The 16,621-nt window shown below is 44.0% G+C and overlaps 1 protein-coding gene across 2 annotated transcripts in view; it reads right to left on the bottom strand.

Annotated features, from left to right (window-relative positions):
• LOC144680977 (uncharacterized) overlaps positions 1-16,621 on the bottom strand; it is a 157,534-nt gene that overhangs the window by 103,769 nt on the left and 37,144 nt on the right. The window contains exons 2-4 of one of the 2 annotated variants that reach the window (XM_078542600.1): positions 12,412-12,482; positions 4,897-5,013; positions 1,328-1,393 (exon numbers count right to left, since the gene is read on the bottom strand). In XM_078542600.1, the coding sequence (XP_078398726.1) occupies positions 1,328-1,393; positions 4,897-5,013; positions 12,412-12,482 (254 nt within the window). The remainder of the gene's footprint in view (positions 1-1,327; positions 1,394-4,896; positions 5,014-12,411; positions 12,483-16,621) is intronic. The other variant, XM_078542601.1, reaches the window with a different exon arrangement.

The raw sequence follows: 16,621 nt of genomic DNA, 5'->3' as shown, positions 1-16,621 counted from the left end.
TATATAAAAAAAAATAAAGAAAATGTAATGAAACATGTCCCCTCATGAGCAGGGACATGTTATTAATTCAATTTTAAAACTTTTATTTCTATTTACTTTTGGATACCTCATCCTGTCCATGGATGAGGTTTCCAAAAAAGTACAAAGGCTGTTTGGCCTTTTCGCCTGCCTGCCAACCGTAAGGTTGAACAGGCAGCGAAAAATTTCTTTCAATTAACTTTTTAATGACCTTAATAGGCCTTTTAATTGTTGGCGGGCGCGCTGCTGACTCCAGCGGGTGCCCGCCAACCGAAATATCGCACAAGTTTGCGATGACATCGGGACACTTGCCCGATGTCGTCGCATGTCATTTTATGCTCGGTCGGGTTGGGGCCGTGCCTGCCTGCCGAGCTAAAAGTTTTACCCCTGGTAATTTGCAGCACAGAGGCAATGAAAAGTGATCAAGAGAGATGGTGAACTTAAGATCTGTGAGTACTTGGTGCATTTGTGAAAGCTGACCACATATTTCTGGATGATGCTGCCGAGTGTCTCGGAACAAAAAATTGGGGGGAATTCAAGCAAGGCATTGCAGAAAGATCTATATTTCACTGTGAGGCAACAAATTGTTCAAGAACCTTAGAGAGAAATTAGAGTTTGTAAATGGAACAGTGGGTTTTGAAGTGGGTGTCCCACAGACTAGAAGCTGCACACTACGGGATTAATTGAGCTAAGAAGGCAACTGGTATTGTTGTGCAGATTGCTGGTCGTGTGTGGAGGTCTTCATGAAAGAAATGGCACAGTTGTGTCACAATTTTAATGCAACTGAGGCAGTGTTCCTCTGTCACTGCACATAGCTAGGCCTGAGAACATAGACTATTATGATATGTACCAGCAGGACCTGACATCATAGGCTTCCCTTTCTTGCCCTTATGCTCCTCCGTAGCCAACTGGAATAATAGTGGAGCACTGAATTCAATACTCATAGTCGGCAAAGTGGTGTAGGTTTCAACTCATCTACATAGCAGCTTATCCAGTACAGGTACACAAATTGTAGCAACAGCAGTTTTTAACATGAGTTAGCAACATGCCACACGTGATGTAGTACCTGTGAAATATTTTAAATGTTTACCACATAACTACTTATTAGTAGTGATAATTAGCTTAATTGAATTAGCGCAAGTCTTCAGCACTGTAGTGCTTACAGCTGCTTTTTCCAAACACCAATTAGACAACATTCAGCTATTTTCTACTGCCAATAATTCTTCCCTGCAACCCAAAATAGAGCAAGTTTCTTTGCAATGTCAACTATAGTCCCTTGGCTAATAGGCTAATAACACTGGGATCTCACCTGGGCAACATCCAGAGCATCTTTCAAAGAACCGCCAAAAGCACCGTGATTAATAAATATTGTCTCCTGTGTCAAACAAAGACAGTTGATTACAAAGCATTACTGTAAACACACATCTTGTTTTTCTTATAACAGAATCATAGAGTCTTACAGCAAAACAGGAGGCCGTCCAGCTCATCATGCCTTCAAAAGAGCTTTCCAATCACTGTGATCCCATCCCCTTGCCCCTTCCTCATAGCCTTGTAAATTTTTTTCCCTTTAAGTATTTATCCAATTCCCTTTTGAAAGTATTATTGAATCTGCTTCCATCACCCTTTTAGGCAGTGCATTCCAGATCATGACAACTCCCGACACAAAAAACTTCTCATCTCTAGTTCTTTTGTCAATTACCTTATGAATCAATGTCCTCTGTTTATTGCCACTGGAAAGAGTTTCACCAAGTTCAGGTTAGTAATAGGTTAGTAATTAAGTCCTATAGTGCAGAATTGCTCTGCAGAACCACAGAATTCCAGTCTTACATTTCTTTTCTCCCTTCATCCTGCAGTTCTCATGCTAGCTCATTCTTCCAATCTACTATACTTAGCTGCCAATCCACCCCAGCAGTGGAGGACAAAGGCTCAGTTGAAGAAAGAAGAGGTTGAGGAGGATGAAGACAGCCTGAGGTCTTTCTTCATCTTGTTGCAAAAGGTGAGAATGATGAGGAGGAGAAAAACCAGCTCATGCCACACTCTCACTTGATTCAATCCACCCCTCAAAGTCTTCACCAAACCCCTCAAGGTATAATCAGAGACTTTCAGGCTTTCAAGTCTGGGAGCGGAGGGGCAGGGAATTTGACAACATGGCAGTCACATGACATTAAATCACATGGGCACTGTACTCTTTGCTGGCAAGTGCGCCAAGCCATATCACTGGTAGTGAAGCTGATTTGCTGAAACTGAAGATGGGCAGCATGCATAAAAATACTTTCAGCCTCCCTGAGTTGCAAGCAGCAGCGACCAGGAGATCAATCACTCAACCTGGGAGACTCACGGGCAATCCAGTCGGGTTGGCAACCCTAAATTACTATAACAAAAACAGATTAACTTACTTTACATCCATTAACACATTTTTAAAAAAAACTTACTTCCCAAGTTAAAGACAATTGAACTGAAATGGCGAAAGACAGGACAGGTAAATATTTGCCCTTTGGACTGGTTGTATGTAGTGCACGAAAATATGTTTCTCTATCTTTCAGGCATTCTTGGCTCATGTTATCATAATCCTCTCTTTCTTCAAAATTCCGAGTCCTCCTACTCACAGCACTAGCTCCTCCACCACCAACTTTTTCCTTGGGTAGAATTTTACGCTCCCCGTCAGTGAGTTTGTGAGCATAAAATTCCTCAGATGGACTTCCCGCTGGGATCCCTGCTGCCCTGACCTCTCTGCAATTTTACACTGGGGCAGGCGAAGCCTTGAACAGCCCGCCTGCCCTTACCCCAATTGAAGCCGTCAAGTGGTTAATTATTTACCACTTAAGGGCTGTTTCTCACTCAGCCTCAATTTTTAGGCTGGCAGAAGGGGTTCCAGGGTTTGAAGGAAGCCCGAAAATAATTGGGTTCAGGCCTCAAGCGGGAAGGGGGGGGGTGCGGGCGCCTCCATCAGCAGCCCCCTTTTAACTTCAGGCGCCACTCCCTTAAGGTCTGGTATCCATAGGACCTCCCTCCCCCACTCCTTCTCTGCTGACAACCCAATCCCCTAATGTCCACACCCCCAGGCCTCCCCTACCCCCAAAAGTTGCCTCTTCCTGGAATCCCGGGACTTAAGCTCTGAGACTCCATGCAGTCCCAGTCTTGTCCACTGAAGCTTCTGGCACTGCAGGGATTAGAGAACTGCTGGCCAATCAGATTAGCCGGCAGCTCTCTGAGGCAGGACTTCGTCCCAAGTGAGGGGCTGAAATCCTGCCTTCAGCCAATTAATGCTCGTTGGAGTGTAAAATCGCTGCGGGGCAGACAGTGTCAGCAGGTGCGAAACCCTGCCATCCTAAAAATCCTGGCCCTTGTGTAGTCTACAATAGCTTCTTTTCTGAAAGCAAAGACAGCTAGGATGTTATGCATGCACGGACAGTGCATAATAGGAACAGTTCTCCTGCACATGTCATCAATAGCATCGCCTGGGATAACAATGATTGATTCTGGGCCACTCCCAAGCAAACCAGGAAACCCTAGCTGGACCAAAAGCAGGCCCACCATGAGGTCCTCTGATCAGTTATCTAAGCACATCTGATCACCCAAAATAAACAGGATCAGAGAATAATTAAACTAAAAGCGTAGATGCAAACCACTCAAGTAATCATAGAGGGGGCTTCAACCCCTGGAAGTGCACATTAATGTGGACATAATATTTGATCCTATTTCAAGTAGGGTGATGGAAATTGTAGGATTGCAGTTAGATCATAGTCTTGATCCCTGACAGCTTGATCCAGGCCATCTAATCTGTTAAACACTTGGTTAAGTACACCAGAGAGAGGAAATTCAACAATTGGATGTTAAATGAATGTTAGGGGAATGAATTTTGGGTCAAGATTTCATTTGCCTGATCTCCCTGGAATTGTGTCACTCGACATATTGGTTTGTGCGCTTTAGTTATCCAGGCAGATGCCTGTAAGCAGCGAGGGTCTCATTAAAATAAAATCATCTGTTTTATAAACTAGGCACATAAAGTCAGCGTCTGCGCCCTCCGTAGAAGGGCCATGATATGGGCTGATCCTGGGTTGTCCTGTACCCTTGTTCCTACATATATGTGTTGGTGAACTTCTCAGTGCTAACTCTAACCACTCTAACTGTCCTTGATCCTCAGAGTGCTGGCTCCTGGATGCAATGACCTGCTTCACCATCTCTACCACAGGTGCCAAGCAACTTGTCTGCGCAACCTTTTACAATCTGAAGGGAAGAACGGGTCTGTCCTCCTGGTGACCTCCTCTACCAACATCTCCAAATTAGCATCTGATAAGGTGGGAGGTTGGGGGAGTGTTGGGGGCATGGCGGTGGCAGCCTTTCTGCAGGATCTGTACCATTGTTTCTCTTCTCTTTACCTCCCCCATCCTACCCCGCCATGTCTTATGATTTCAAGAAGGAAAATTCAGAATCATCCTGTCTTGTTTCGGTTATTTTGCCTGCTCAACTTTAGTGCAGATGACAATGGTGAAAGAGCACCTCTCCTCACCTGCACCACTTTGATGGTGTCACTGATACCCAAATTCCCTCCCAGCTGCATCAAAAAGCTGCTAACCCATAGCCCAAGTAGTGTTAGCAGCTTTCCAACCTTAACTCAATGAGGCACAAGCACCAGCTGTGCCTCTCCCTCATACGATCAGGCACACGTTCCGATCACGATGCCAATTTCCCTCCGGAAACAGGCTTGAGTTGAATTTTTCCACCCAGATGTCTTGCAATATTGTGAGATAAATGAGTTAGAGAATTAAGATCACCAAAATGATCGGTCTGTTCAGGAAAACTGACAAACGAAAAGTGAGAGAACAAATAGAAGAAAATCCTAAAAAATATATAATCGTTTGTCAGGAGAAATCCTACCTCCTCAAGAAGGAAATGCTTTTTCCTCATCTCTTGACCAAATGACGGTAAATTTCCATTTTCATACAAAAACTGAGGTAGGTCAAATGGCAACGAAGGAGGGACGTAATTTCCTGCCTAAACAGAATAGGAGTTTTAAAATTCATCAACTATTTGTAACCATGGATTCAACTTCCATATTTGATGCATCAGTGCATTTAGCAAGTGATTAATGCAATATTTGTCAGGGCTGCCCAATAAACTATCTTTTCTATGGAATGCATGGGTCAATATGCCTGAACATTTAAATTGTTCCATGTGGCAGGATTTGCCACGGTCTGGGAAGTGACTGATGGCCTTCGTACTTCTCTATAGAGCCATATTTAAAGGGTTCTAATGTCAGTATACAGCTCATGTGCAGCTATCGCCACAAGATCACGCAAGTGATTGCAAGATTCCCTCACAGCATTTGATGCCTTCAATTCCAAAGTAGTCAGGCATCTAGTGAGTAAAAGGTTGTCTCTTAAGGGACTAGGCAAATCTGCTGTTGTCTTGGCTCATATGCCCTTTGCACCACTGCAGCCCAGAATTAGTACAGTGAACTGTTTGCCTCCACCAAAGGCATCTTTGAGCACACAATGGGCAGGATGAAACAGTGGTCCCAGAGCCTTGATAAGACCAGAAGCATTCTGCTGTACTAAGCTACCGAAGTGTGCTTGGTCTTCATTGTGTGCTACATATTCTACATCCTGGCAAGTGACAAAGGCATGAACTTGGAGGACCAGTAGCAAGAATTCTCCATAGTGGAAATGCAGAAGGACTGTGAGCCATAGGCTGTTGCAATCTGTTAGAGCCATTTGGCCAACAAAATAAATATATTTTTTTGAAAAAACAACAGATTCTGATTACCATGTTCTCAGACCCATGATTATCTACTCTAGTAACATCAGCCAAAAAATTTGTTTGCCCTGATTTTTGGACACAGGAGTCATGATTTGCAATCTGCTCATGCCAGTTCTAGTAGAGGTAAGTAGCACGTAAAGTTGTTGCCACCTCATTTACCTGATAGTAGCGAAGGGCAGTGCATCTAGAGGTTGGCTATCTCTGTTCACCAGGGAGTTGATTAGCATTGTGCTAATAGCACATGGTGCAGCCAGCCTTGTATTCTTAAAGGCAGTCTGTCCCTCTTAAAAGGAAATTGCACAGATTTACAGGAGGCTGCTGCTGAATATTATGGCCATAATCTTTCAGTATTCCCTAGGCTCAGGGGAGATGCCAGCGGACTGGAAAATTGCAAATATCACGCCCTTGTTCTAAGAAGGTTTTAAGGATGAGCCCAACAATTACAGACCAGTCAATTTAACTTCAGTAGTGGGGAAGCTTCTGGAAACAATTATTCAGGGTAGAATTAATAGTCAAATGGAAAAATGTGGGTTGATTATGAAGAGCTAGCGTGGATTTCTAAAGAGAAAATCACGTTTAACTAACTTGCTGACGTTTTTTGAAGACGTAACAGAGAGGGTTGATGAGGGTAATACTGTACATGGATTTTCAAAAGACATTCGATACAGAACACAACAGAGGGACCTGGGTGTACATGTGCATAGATCATTGAAGGTGGCTGGACAGGTGGAGAGAGCAGTTAATAAAGCATATAGTATCCTAGGTTTTATTAATAGGGGCACAGAGTACAAGAACAAGGAGGTTATGTTGAACAGATATAAGACACTAGTTAGACCTCAACTGGAGTACTATGTACAGTTCTGAGCACCACTTTATAGGAAGGAGAGAGTGGAGAAGAGGTTTATAAGAATGGTTAAGGGATGAGAAACTTCAGTTATGAAGATAGATTGGAGAAGTTGGGACTGTTGCCCTTGGAGAAGAGAATGCTGAGAGGAGACTTGATAGAGGTGTTCAAAATCATGAGGGGTCTGGACAGAGTAGATAGGGAGAAACTGTTCTCGCTCATAAAAGGATCAGAAACCAGAAGGCACAGATTTAAAGTGATTTGCAAAAGAAGCAAATGTGATGTGAGAAAAAACTTTTTCACAAGTGAGTGGTTCGGGTCTGGAATGCACTATCTGGAAATGTGGTGGAGGCAGGTTCAATTGAGGTTTTCAAGGGAAGAGCAGTCGGAGAGGTGGACCTGCGGGAGATACATGGAGCGGGGAGGGAATAAATACAGCCCAAGGAGCATGGACTACATCACTCACCTTGAAGAAGAGCAGTTGGAGAGGCGGACCTGCGGGAGATACACAGAGCGGGGAGAGAATAAATACAGCCTGGGGAGCGCAGCCCACATCACTCCCCTTCGGGAAGAGCAGTTGGAGAAGCGGACCTATGGGAGATACACAGAGTGGGGAGAGAATAAATACAGCCCGGGGAGCTTGGCCTACATCACTCCCCTTTGGGAAGAGCAGTCAGAGTGACGGACCTGTCAGCTGCTCGGAACCGGCCCACGCTGAGTACGAGAGGAGAGTGAAAAAAAAACTGTGACATCACAGGAATGAAGCAATTGACTGGTTGAAGAAGAAGCTAGCTGTTTGTTGAGTATCTGATGAGTATCTAGTAAGTGTTTAAAGTTTATTCTATTCCTAATGTAGGAGCTGTACTTTTTGGTAAGCTTTATTAAGTAGGATTTAAAAGTTTGAGTGATTTAAAAGTTTAAGGTTAAGGCATGGCAGGACAGCACGGTCAAGTGGAATGCCCATCCTGTGGCATGTGGGGAGTTGTGGACACTTCTCGTGACCCAGACGAGCCCCTGTGCAGGAAGTGTCACCGGCTGCACAAGCTTGAGCTCTGTGCTTCAGAGCTTGAGCAGCGGCTGGAGCCACTGAGGTGCATCCGTGAGGCAGAGAACTACGTGGATAGCACGTTCAGTGAGGTGGTCACACTGCAAGTTAGGGCAAGCAGGCAGGTAGGGAATGGGTGACCGCCAGGCAGTCCAAGAGAAACAGGCAAGTAGTGCAGGAGTCCCCTGAGGTCCTGCTCACTAACCAGTTTTCCATTCTCGATATCAGTGAGAGTGATGGATCCTTGGGGGAGTGTAGCAACAGCCAGGCCCATGGTACCATGGGTGGCCCAGCTATATAGGATGGGCGGAAGGAAAGCAAAAGTACAGTGCTTATAGGGGATTCTTTAGTTAGGCGAACACACAGGCATTTCTGCGGCCGTCAATGTGACTCCAGGATGGTTTGTCGCTTCCCTGGTGCTAGGGTCAAGGATGTCACAGAACTGCTGCAGGACATTCTTTTGGGGGAGGACGAACAGCCAGACTGGTCCAAATTGGTACTAATAGGTAGGAAGGGGTTGTGGTCTTGCATTCGGAATTTAGGGAGCTAGGTAGAAAATTAGCCAGCAGGACCTCTAAAGTAGTAATCTCCAGATTACTCCCAGTGCCACGTGCAAGTGAGTAGAGAAATAAGAAGATAAGACAGGTGAATGTGTGGCTGGAAAGATGGTGCAAGAGGGAGGGCTTTAGATTCCTGGGACACTGGGACTGGCTCTGGCGGAGAAGGCACCTGTGCAAGCCGGCTGGGTTGTACCTGCAGAGCCAGGACTCAGTTCCTTGCGGGTCATTTTGCTAGTGCTGTTGGGGAGGATTTAAATTAATTCAACAGGGGTGTGAGAACCAGGAGAGAATATTAGAAAGTAATACCAGGGTACACAGAATGTTGGGAGAGGCAGATAGCACTAAAATAGAGAATAGTAAGTTAATAGATGGAGTCGGGGTAAGGGAGCGAGTAATGAAGTCTAATTCAGGATTACACTGCATGTATGTGAATGCATGGAGCACAGTTAATAAAATAGGGGAGTTACAGGCACAGATTGCCTTGTGGGATTATGATGTTGTGGTGATGATGGAGACCTGGCTTAAGGAAGGGCAGATCTGGGTGCTAAATATTCCTGGTTACAAAGTGTTCAGAAAAGATAGGAAAGGGGAAAAAAGGACGAAGGGAGGTGTTTTTGGTTAAGGAGAGTATTGCAAAACTGGAGAAAGAGGATGTGTCAGAGGATTTAAGGACAGAATCGATTTGGCTAGAGCTAAGGAATAAGAAAAGTGCTATTACATTGCTCGGTGTAATGTATAGACGATCAGCTGGTGGGAAGGATATAGAGGAACAAACCTGCAAGGAAATTACAGAGAGGTGTAAACATCATAGAGTAGTTATAATGGGGGACTTTATTTACCTGTGTATAGACTGGGATAGTGGTAGTGTAAGCGGCAGTGAGGGACAAGCGTTCCTAGATTGTGTTCGGGAGAATTTCCTACCGCAGTATGTGTCCAGTCCAACAAGAAAGGAGGCACTGCTAGACCTGGTTCTTGGGAATGAGGGGGGGTCAAGTAGATCAAGTGACAGTAGGGGAACATTTAGGGGACAGTGATCATTGTATCATAAGGTTTAGGATTACAGTAGAAAAAGATATTGATCAATCCAGAATAAGAATAATCAACTGGCACAGAGCGGATTTCAATGGGCCGGATAGACTAGAACCAAAGATTGGTGGGAAAAACAATGGGTTACCTTCAAAGAGGAGATGGTTTGGGCACAGTCAAGGTATGTTCCCTCAAAAGGGAAGGGTAGGACAAACAAATCCAGAGCTCCCTGGATCACAAAGGAGATAGAAATTAAGTTAAAGAAGAAAAAATGTGCATATGACAAGTCAGAGGTAGCAAATACAATTGAGAACCAAGCTGAATACAGAAGGTTCAGAAGGGATGTGAAAAAGCAAATATGAGAAGCAAAGAGGGATTATGAAAAAAGACTGGCAGCTAACATAAAAGGAAATCCCAAAGTATCCTATAAGCACACCAATAGTAAAAGGGTTGTAAAAGAAGGAGTAGGGCTGATTAGGGACCAAAAAGAGGATTTACACATAGAGGCAAGAGGCATGACTGAGGTGTTAAATGAATACTTTACATCTGTCTTTACCTACGAGGTAGATGCTGCCCAGGCCAAGGTGACAGAGGAGAAAACTCAGTCACTAGAAGGGTTTAAAATTGATAAGGAGGAGATATTGGATAAGCTGTCGGTAGTTTAAATTGATAAGGCACCGGGACCAGATGAGATGCATCCGAGAGTATTGAAGGAAGTGAGAGTGGAAATTGCAGAGGCGCTGGCAATAAGCTTTCAATGTTCCCTGGATTCGGGGAAGGTGCCAGAGGACTGGAGAATTGCAAACATTACACCCTTGTTCAAAGAAGACTGTAAAGATCTGCCCTGCAATTACAGACCAGTCAGTTTAACTTCGGTGGTGGGGAAACTTTTAGAAACAATTATTCGGGATAGAATTAAATAGTCACATGGAAAAATTTGGATTGATTCGAAAGAGTCAACATGGATTTGTTAAAGGAAAATCATGTCTAACTAATTTGCTGGAGTTTTTTGAAGAGGTAACAGAGATGGTTGATGAGGGCAGGGCCGTTGATACAGTGTATATGGGCTCCCAAAAGGCATTCGATACAGTGCCACACAACAGACTTGTGAGGAAAGTTATAGATCATGGAATAAAAGGGACAGTAGCAACGTGGATACAAAATTGGCTGAGGGATAGGAAACAGAGAGTAATGGTTAATTGGTATTTTTCGGGCTAGAAGAAGGTTTGTAGTGGAGTTCCCCAGGGGTTGGTATTGCGACTCTTGCTCTTCCTGATGTATATAAATGATCTTAGATTTCGGTGTGCAGGAGACAATTTCAAAGTTTGCGGACAACACAAAACTTGGGACAATTGTAAACTGTGAGGAGGACAGTGTAGAACTTCGAAAGGACATTGGTGGAGTGGGCAGATAGGTGGCAGATGAAGTTCAATGCGGAGAAGTGTGAGGTGATACACTTTGGTACAAAGAACATGGAGAGACAGTATAAAATAAAGGATACTATTCTAAAGGGTGTGCAGCAGCAGAGAGACCCGGGTGTATATGTACATAAATCATTAAAAGTGGCAGCACAGGTAGAGGGAGCTGTTTCAAAAGCATACAGTTTTCTAGGCTTCATTAATAGAGGCACAGAGTACAAGAGCAGGGAGGTTATGATGAACCTATATAAGACACTGGTTAGACCTCAGCTGGAGTGCTGTGTACAGTTCTGGGCGCCGCACTATAAGAAGGATGTGAACGCATTGTAGAGAGTGTAGAAGAGGTTTACGAGAATGGTTCCAGGGATGAGACACTTCAGTTATGAGGAGAGATTGGAGAAGTTAGGAATGTTTTCCTTGGAAAGGAGAAGGCTGAGAGGAGACTTGACAAAAGTTTTCAAAATAATGAGGGGCCTGGACAGAGTAGATAGGGAGAAACTGTTCCTGCTCGTAAATGGATTGAGAATCAGAGGGCAGTTTTAAATTGTTTTGCAAAAGAAGCAAATGCAAGGTGAGAAAAAACTTTTTCACGCAACGAGTAGTTAGGGTTTGGAATGAACTGCTTGGAAGTGTGGCGGAGGGAGGTTCAATTGAGGCATTCAAGCCGGCATTGGATTATTATTTAAATAGAAACAATGTGCAGGGTTACTGGAAAAAGGCAGGAGATTGGTACTAAGTTAAAATGCTTATTTGGAGAGCCGGTACAGACACGATAGGCTGAATTCCCTCCTTCTGAGTTGTAACAATTCTGTGATTATTGTTGCAATTCTAAACAAGGAGAATGTTACACCAGGGCAGAGAGAGGCCTTCATGATCACAGGCAGCAGCTAGAGGCTTTAGTGGTGGAGGTGGACAGGAAAAGAAACTACATGATTCCCTGGGGCAGCCAGGAGGCATTCAAGGACAGTCCTCAGAAGGTATTGGAAGCTGGTGGCCAGGGAGGTCAAATCCAAGCATCTGGACCCGAGGACCTGGCAGTAACACGGCAAGAACTCTAATGACCTTGTGTGAATGGTCAAGATCCCAGTGGTGGGAGGGACTGGAAAATTCCGCTCTTGGAGTTATTTACGGCACACGAGGCCATTTGCCCATCGAGCCTACGTTTCTCTGTATGCAGCATTCCACTAAGTCCCATTCCCCTGCTCTATTCTCCATTGCCCTACAAGTTTACAATGTTAAACTTATTGACATTTTCTTTCTTTCTTCACCTCCCAGCTACAATTTATTTTGAAAAACTTGAATGTTTCACGTATTCACCAGCTTTTAAGAAATTATGCTACATCAACTATATAAAACTTTTGGACATTGTTATAAGATCAGGAAGCTGTGATAATGATTATGATAACAGTTTAGAATAGCTTGAGCATTATTGTAGTTATTGTGGCAGCAGTGGAGCACTTTCCAAATCAATTTTCCTTCAGAGCAGTCTGCACATCAAAACTCCTATTTAAATATTACAATTTTTGAGACTGCTTTAGCATAACTCTTTTCTAAATGCTGCAATTAACTCATATTCAATCACTATATTACATTCTGCAAATTGGCTGTTTTGTTAGAAGAAATTCCTGGTTTTCATTGCAAATATTCTCTATTAGTGCCTTCAGAATTATTAAGCTACAATGTAAAAAAGCATAATGATTAATTGTTTCCCCTGCCAAAAATCATATGTAAAAATCTAACCTTTAAAGTTCCAAGAAGTTCTTGCACGTTGGATGAATGAAATGACCCAAAGTCTCTTCTAGCAGAGGTCACTAGTTCAAAAAAGAAAAGATTTGCTTATAAAGTTACAGAGGTATAATTATCCAAGGTAACACCTACATTGTTTCAATAGCTAATCTGTTTTACAGTTGGAAAGCTGGTTATATTTAATTCATTCAATCAAATGGTCGGCTGGGGTAAAGCAGTGAGAGTGGAGCTGGGATAAAGCTGGGATGAAAGAATTATGCAGCCATTCTCCATTTAAGGAATACTCTGCTTTTTTGTTCTTCCTGCCAAAATGAACAATTTCACATTTTCCCACATTAAACTCCATTTGCCAGATCTTTGCCCACTCACTCAACCTATCTATATCCATCTGCAACCTCCTCGTGTCCTGTTCACAACATACTTTCCTACCTATCTTTGTGTCATCTGCAAATTTAGCGACCATGTCTTCACTCCCCTCATCTAAGTCATTGATGTAAATCGTAAAAAGTTGAGGCCCCAGACAGACCCCTGTAGGACTCCACTCATCACATCCTGCCAATCGGAAAAAGACGTGCTTTCTGCCACAGCCAATCTTCTATCCATGCCCCCTACACCATGCGCTTTTATTTTCTGTAATAACCTTTGATGTGGCACCTTATCAAATGCCTTCTGGAAATCAAAGTGCAGTACGTCTACAGGCTCCCCTTTATCCAATATGCATGTTACTCTTTCAAAAAACTCAAATAAAATTGGTTAAACTTGATTTTTCTTTCACAAAACCATGCTGACTCTTACCTATTGTCTTGAACTCTTCTAAGTGCCCAGCTATAACCTCTTTAATGATCGATTCTAATAACTTCCCCACAACAGACATCAAGCTAACTGGCCTATAGTTTCCTGTTTTCTGCCTCCCTCCCTTCTTGAATAGAGGGGTTGCATTTGCTACTTTCCAGTCTGATGGAATCTTTCCAGAGTCTGGCAAATTTTGGAAAATGAACACCAACGCATCTGCTACCTCATTAGCCACCTCTTTTAAGACCCGAGGATCAAGTCCATCAAGACCTGGAGACTTTTCAGCCTGCAGCTCCATCAGTTTGCTCAATACTGCGTCCTTGGTGATTGTAATTTCACCAAGTTCCCCTCTCCCTTCCACCTCCTGATTTACAACTATTACTGGAATGTTTTTGTATCCTCTATAGTGAAGACAGGAGCAAAATATTTATTCATTTCATCCGCCAATTCCTAATTATCTACTATTAACTTCCCATTCTCACTCTCTAGAGGACCAACACTCACCTTACTTACTTTTTCCCTTTTTAAGTACCTGTAGAAATTCTTGCCATCCGTTTTTACATTTCTAGCTAGCTTCCTCTCATACTCTAATTTCTTTCAAGACAGGAGAGCAAAATAGTAATATGAGAAATGAGGGTCAGAGAATGGCAGGAAGGGACAGAGAGAAAAAACCTAAGAATACATCAACAGTCAAGACTAGGTGTTACAAAGGTAACAAAAAAACAAAACTGAAGGCTCTCTATTTGAATCCACATAGCATTCATAACAAGGTAAATTAATTGATGGCCCACATTGAAGTTGCCAGGAATGGGAAATTTTAACTATGAGGCAAGATTGGATAGGCTGAGCTGTTTTCTTTGGAACAGAGGAGGCTGAAGGGAGATTTAATTGAGGTGTATAAAATCACCAGGGGCCTAGAGTGGAGAGGAAGGACCTATTTTCCTTAGCAGCGTGGTCAATAACTGGGGACATAAATTTAAAGAAATTGGTAGGAAAAAAAGAGAGTTGAGGAGAAACTTTTTCATGCAGAGGATGGCAGGAATCTGGAACTCACTGCCTGAAAAGCTGGTAGGGGCAGAAATTGTCATCACATTTAAACAATTCTTGAATACACACGTGAAGTGCCATAATCGATGAAGTTGTGGTCCAATAGCTGGAAAGTGAAATTAGCTCTTTTTCTACTGGCATAGACACGATGGGCTGAATAGTCTCTTTCAATGTCACAAATTTCTATGAAATACTAGCTTTATAGTTATTACAGATGTCAACCTTAGAAAATTTACTGCCAATTTTTAAATGGTCTTTGCATTGAACCTACTGCCTACCTATGGGTTGCGATCTTAACCTGCTCATGAGTATTCAAAAGGGACACCTGTCAGATTCTTCCAGGATACTCATTGGACCTATGCGAATTTAGCCCTGGAGTTAAAATCTCTCAGGTCCTGTGCTCCAGATGATAGGATGGTTTCCCTCCACCTCAATCCCCATTCGCATGATTTCCCACTAGGCCCAGTTGCCTAGGCCCCAGGACTCTATTTTTGTGCCAAAGTTAATCTCAAACAGTATACGGTTGTAATATATCTCAACCCTGTCCTGCCTTAGCTTATCTGCTGGTGAAACCCTTATCCATGGTTTTGTTACCTCTAGATTTGATTATTCCTAGACTAATCCAATGCAGTCCTAGACAGGCTCCTGTGTTCTACCCTCCTTAAACTTTTTAAAAATCCTTTTATGGGATGCAAGCAGCACTGGCAAGGCCAGCATTTGCTGCTCACCCTTAAATGCCCTTGAGAAGGTGATGGTGAGTCACCTTCTAGAACTGCTGCATCCATCTGGTGTAGGTACACCTAGTGATGTTAGGAAGGGGGTTCCAAGGTTTTGACCCAGCGGCAATGAAGGAACGGTGATACAGTTCCAAGTCAGGATTGTGTGTGTGTTTGAGGGGAACTTGCAGGTTCCCATTTGAGTTCATCCAAAACTCTGATACCTGTCTCCTAACCAAGTTCTGGTTATCCATCACCCCTGTGCTCACTGGCCTACACTGGCTCCTGGTTAAGTGATGGCTCAATTTTAAAATTTTCACCATTGTTTTCAAATCTCTCCATGAACTCCCTACCTCTGCAATCTCCTTCTGCCCCACAACCCTCCCTGATAATTGCCTCCTCCAGTTTGGATCTCTTGAGCATTCCCCAATTTAATCACTGCCCGCCCCCCCAACCCCACATACCCCCTCGCCCCCAAATTTGTGGCTGTGTATTCAGTTACCTGTGCCCCATGTTCTGGAATTCCCTCCCTGAAACTCACTGCCTCTCTATTCTCCTTTAATATACTTCTTAAAAGCACCTCTTCATCCAAGCTTCCAGTACTCTGTCCTGATATCTCCTTACATAGCTCGGTATCAAATTTTGCTTTATAATGCTCCCCCTCAAGGAAAAATTAGTTGAAAACAGTCGAAATGCTGTGAATGAGCTGCTTGTGAGAGGTGCAGTTGAAAGGATGGCGAGCAAAGCAACAAGGGCTTGGTGATCGGGAGGAGATCAGGAAGCAGTGGGTGGGAGGCGAGTATGGGGGAGAGTGGGAGCGGCCATACTGAAGAGCGGGAGGGAGGTGGCCATAACAGGGAGAGCAAGGCAAGTACCAGAAGGGAGGCAAGAAACACTGCAAAGTGGCCTGGAGGCAGCGGCAAGACCCACAAAGTGGTAGCTTGGAAAGAAGCAGCAATATGGCTGCAGAGGAAGATGAGAGATCAGAGCTGGAGGAGGTACTGCCCACTACTCCATGATTGGCCAACTTTACTGAAAATCGCTTGCTGATTGGCCACAGTGATTGTCAATCAGCAATGTGTATCCCACCACCCCCTCCTCACCTTTGGGTGTTGCATTCTGGGTGGTGAGAGGGAAAAATAGTTCTTTTGAATTTTCTCTGAGAGGATGGGGCAAGAAAAGAGTTTTATTTTGCAGCTTTACTGGAGACAGGTCTGAGGCTATGGGGCTGTTTTAATATAATTTCTTTAAACACTCACATAACAGCCTGGATTTTCATCCTCGAAGCAAGGAGAGGGTGTTGGGAAAATTCCCATCCCAGTCCACCCACCTTGGGAGAACGTGCCCCCGCAAGGCGGGATCTTTATTGCTGGGGGGTGGGTGTGGGCTGGAGTCAGGCCAGCCGACCAGAGAAGAAGTGCGTGAGACTTTGTCCTAGTGAAAAAAGACACAAAGCCCCTCCAGCCCTCACTCCTCACACCCTCTTCACCCTCCGAACACTCTCCATGCCCCATCCATACCGCCTCAAGCCCCATCCACTCCCTCAGGCCCTTCATGCTCCCTATGCCAGGCTCTGCCCTTCCAACCACCCCTTCAGGGCCCTCATGACCCCTAGGCCAGGCTCTACCCTTCCACCTACCCCCTCATGC

Source organism: Cetorhinus maximus, chromosome 5 (assembly GCF_964194155.1).
Source record: "Cetorhinus maximus chromosome 5, sCetMax3.hap1.1, whole genome shotgun sequence".
Lineage (NCBI taxonomy): Eukaryota > Metazoa > Chordata > Chondrichthyes > Lamniformes > Cetorhinidae > Cetorhinus > Cetorhinus maximus.
The sequence above is the reverse complement of the archived record's forward strand: the minus strand, read 5'-3'. Positions and strand labels throughout refer to the sequence as shown.